At 51.3% G+C, this 4,092-nt stretch overlaps 1 protein-coding gene across 2 annotated transcripts in view; it reads right to left on the bottom strand.

The window, feature by feature from the left end:
* Positions 1-573: 573 nt before the first annotated feature.
* The window catches only part of MYO1H (myosin IH), a 40,219-nt gene continuing 36,700 nt past the window's right edge, over positions 574-4,092 (bottom strand). The window contains exons 26-31 of one of the 2 annotated variants that reach the window (XM_036276922.1): positions 3,984-4,039; positions 2,943-3,078; positions 2,488-2,558; positions 2,286-2,383; positions 1,264-1,363; positions 574-630 (exon numbers count right to left, since the gene is read on the bottom strand). In XM_036276922.1, the coding sequence (XP_036132815.1) occupies positions 607-630; positions 1,264-1,363; positions 2,286-2,383; positions 2,488-2,558; positions 2,943-3,078; positions 3,984-4,039 (485 nt within the window). In that variant the 3' untranslated portion in view covers positions 574-606. Of the gene's footprint in view, positions 631-1,233; positions 1,364-2,285; positions 2,384-2,487; positions 2,559-2,942; positions 3,079-3,983; positions 4,040-4,092 lie in introns of those variants that run through there. The other variant, XM_036276923.1, reaches the window with a different exon arrangement.

Genomic DNA, 4,092 nt, shown 5'->3' with positions numbered 1-4,092 from the left:
ACCCCCAGCACAGTGAGGCAGACACACTGCCTTTTACTTGACCACCAGGTCGCTCGGGGTGGAAAAGATGAGTCTGTAGCCTTGAATTTAAACACTGAACGGAAGTCTTGGGCAGACACGCTGCTGGGCTTCTGGAAAAGCAAAACAAACCTGGTGTGGCCAGTTTCCTATTGGGGAGGCAGCTCACCAGCTGGAGCCTAACGAGCCTATCAGAAATGTTAAGGAATTGGGTACATTTCTAAGTTCCATTTATTTACTCTCAGACCATCTATGCTGCTTCATTGTGCCTTGGAGGCAGCTTGACAGAGGTAGAGAATCAGTTGTCTACCTTACAGTGACAGGTTAAAGTGCCCATCGGGTGAAGATCTTGTTAGGGATGTTTATAACCACCCTCTTGGGTGACTTCACTCCTCTAAGAGGACAGTCTCATTTAGTGCCCCAGGCACCTGAGAAGCTGGGGTTGGGCTCCGGCATAAGATGCCACTCGGTTTCTTCAGAGGTGACAAGCCTCTTCCTAGAGCTGCTGGAACCTCTCCTTGAAGGTGTAGCTTTACTGGGTCAAATTCCCGCTTCCCGGGTACTTGCTCAGCCAGACGTCACCCTCTATCAGGACTTCATGCGGACAGACACCTGGAAGGGAGCCCACGCTTAGGCTGAGGGGCCTGGCACCTCGTCTCCCTCAGAAGGAAACAGTTACCTCCCCACCCGTTGGCATCATCCAGGTAGGTCTGAAGGAGCTTCGAGAAGCCACATTTAGAAACGGCTCCCTGAGGCCTGTCAGCACCGTCAGCCTGAGCCAGGCGGGAGATACTCGAGCTCTGAGCTTGGCTCCGAATACGCTCTGCGTGCTCCTTGCCAGGGAGGGCAAAGCACTGGGCACTCGGCTTCCTCCTAAGAGGGCAGGGGTTCCCAGGCCACACCCCCAGCCAGTGACATCACAGCGCCTGGGGGTGAGATGCCAAGGCAGGAGATTTCCGTTCAGAGTCTGAGAACCACTGTGATGAGGCCTAACGCCTTCGCCATCCCTTGGAAATTGGGGCTTTGTCATTTAAACCTGAGGAGGATTTAATGTCAACTTCTGGTTCACATTAAACCTGGCAGGTAACCTTGTTTTTCTTTTCATTCAGGTATAGAATCAGAACTAGAAAGAGAGGAACTAGCTTATGATTCTAGTCAGTCTGTAGAAGGCCTGGAATTGGTAGAATTGTCATCTTTATTCTCATCCAGAACTGCCTACCTCCCTCCCCAAACACAGCCACTCACCACTGTTAACTGTCCGTTTTTATCCTTATAAATTTGTTCTTCTGGTCCGGTGTCGAAAACTATTGTGCCTTCTTTTCCAGGACTGATATAAAACTGTAAACTTAAAATACACAAAACAATGAATTACTGACACATTCTATTACATTTTTCTCTCAGCCTTTGGTCTGCAAAAGAAATGTACTTAGGGAGTTTTACCAGCTTCAAGATCGAATTCCTATTTTATTCTACAGTGGTATTGCATATTTGAGTAATCCGAAGAAGAAAACTATTTCCACACCTGGGAAACTTACCGCACGTTTCTGTAGTTATTCTCAAACTAATTTAGGGCATTGCTTTCTTCAGGGGCCAATTTGATGTCTGAATAACTATGTACACGTCTTCATGCTACAGCTCTGAGTGCGCTAGGTCTGCCCTCGGAGGGCGAGCAAAACAGAACCAGCACTTCCACCGTCCCAGCTGTCCTGTTCCACGAGTGAATGGACTCGGCAGGTGATGCAGATCGGGACGTGATAGGAGCAGAAGTGTGAGGGGGCAGCCCACTTTCCCAGGGGCGCCGTGCCTGGTTCCGCCTGAGCAGCAGGGTGGCTTTAGGAAATGCCACACCGTCCCAGACCAGCTGTGCAACGGCGGCACCCACTTCAGAGCTGCTGAGAGAACCGAGTCCTCTCTGTGCCGGGTATCTTGCTTTCTGTCCTAAGGAAATTCTAGCATTTTCCGCTGGTCGGTCTGGAAGCAGCCTGCCAAGGTGTGGCTGTCACCTGCTCTGGCCCCAGGTGCAGCCTTCACTTTGTGACAGCTTCCCTCAGGAACATGAGCACCTCCTTTGAATGCTGGATGGGAGGACCCCTGTTCCCTTCCGTGAGGGAGGAAGTTCTTTACCAAAAGGGCAAGGGTACCCACTAGGCTTCTTCCCCAGCCCCTGCTGGGAGGCAGGCATGGGTGAGATCATTAACATTCCCATTTCCTTGATTCGTTAACATTTTAACACAATGATTTCCTCAGCTGGAGATGAAATCACCTACCTTCCTTGAACAACATTTACAATGTTCTCCTTTTTAATCAGCATGACCAGTTTAGTGACCGCTTCAAATACGTGCTCACATTGTAAGACAGCGTCCCCCTGAGGTGGAGAGGACGGTTTCAGTGGTGGCGAGTTAAAGACTCAATACTATGGTTTCACGATAGTCAACATCATGTTAGCAGCGACTGGTGGCCGTCAGTTACCTTCTGTTTGTTGGCTTCTGGCGAAACATGAATGACTAAGATTCCATCACTCAGATTGCTCGTCGAGACGCCTTAAGACAGACCCAAAGTTAGGAGCCAGGAACCAGACAGCTTGACAGTAACACACACAGAAGAAGAGGTACGCCTAGGGGCTCCCCAACCCCACAGTTTCCCTCCTAGCTGGGCCCAGTAGGGTGAAGGGCCGCCTCCAACAGTCGGCATGTTATTGGGTCGTTGAGGTTGTGCACAGAATAAAGTGTTGGAGAAGGTGACTACTGTCCAGCCTGGATACTTGAGTGAAAGGGGTACCACTGATTAACAAGCCCAGCTGGCCCCGGACAGCCCTGGGCTCCCAGGTACCCTACACCGCTCTCCTCCAATTGAGGGCTTCACGACTGGCGCCCAGGGGCTCAGCATCGGTCCAGTGAATTGTCTGACGATCACCTGCATCTTACCTTTGAGTGCCGAGTACTCTATTTTCTGCTTGATTTTGGCAAGTTCTACCACATAAGCTGCTTTCTGAGTGAGGAGGAGTTGCCGCTGTCTCGCCTTGAAGCCTTTCCTGTCGTATTTAATGACCGGGATACCATACTGCAAGGAGGTTACGGTCACTACGAGGGGAAGGTTCGTCGGGGAGGGGGCACAGGACTGAGTTCCTGGTGACCCAGCCTGCGGCAGAGCTAGTCCAGGCCCTCAGACAGGCTCGGCCAGATTTTGCATAAACAGGTTTTTCCTGCACCCTGGTGCCCTGCCAGCTAGATCTTGATTCCTAGCCCGGCCTGTGGTGGTGCCCTTCTGAGGGAGTCAAGGCTGTGGCCACCTGCCTCATGAATCTGCTCTGAGAGGTCAGCAGAGGTGACTTTTTTTTTTTATCTTCACCCAAGGACTTTTTTTTTTTTTGCATTTGTCTTCAGATAGAGCAGTAGGGAGAGAAGGTGGGAGAGAGAGAAACATCGACTGGTTGCCACCCACACGGGGCCAGGGACAAACTGCAACCGAGGTACGTGCCCTTAGCGGGAACAGAACCCTGGGACTCTGGCCCATGGGCCAACGCTTCAACCGCTGAGCCAAACCGGCCAGTGCGTAGGTGACCTCTTTTTAATGCGCTGTGGACATTAAAGACCTGAGCCAGAAGATAATCCGGTCTAGCCACTCAGAGCTTCTGTTCCCTGCCTGGGATCGCACCCAGGCGCTTTGCCATACTGCTCACCCGGGAAGTTTAATGATTAAGTTCAGGGCTGTATTTCACTCAGTTTCATAGGAAACCAAACAGTTCCTAAGGTGACCGATAAAGGACCGTAAGAACAGCAACAGGGACTTAATAGTTGTTGTCCCTAAATCTCAGTTAATACCCAGAGCATCACAGCTGCGAGCCCAGCTTATGCACACGCACCCCTGCGCGTACATAGTGCTTCCAGACTCTCCATGCAGAAAACACCCCGTTCTCGGACCCCATCAGGGAGTCCTGGCCCAGGCCAGGCCCCCCACTTCCTTACCTGGATTTTCTCAGTGCTAATGAGTTGAAGCACTTTGGGGTTAATGTCGCCTTCATCTAGGGAGGGAACCAGAACACAGTGAATCATCGCTAGAGACCCCACTGGCGTC

The sequence above is a fragment of the Molossus molossus genome, unplaced genomic scaffold (assembly GCF_014108415.1).
Source record: "Molossus molossus isolate mMolMol1 unplaced genomic scaffold, mMolMol1.p scaffold_m16_p_22, whole genome shotgun sequence".
NCBI classification, from domain to species: domain Eukaryota; kingdom Metazoa; phylum Chordata; class Mammalia; order Chiroptera; family Molossidae; genus Molossus; species Molossus molossus.
The sequence above is the reverse complement of the archived record's forward strand: the minus strand, read 5'-3'. Positions and strand labels throughout refer to the sequence as shown.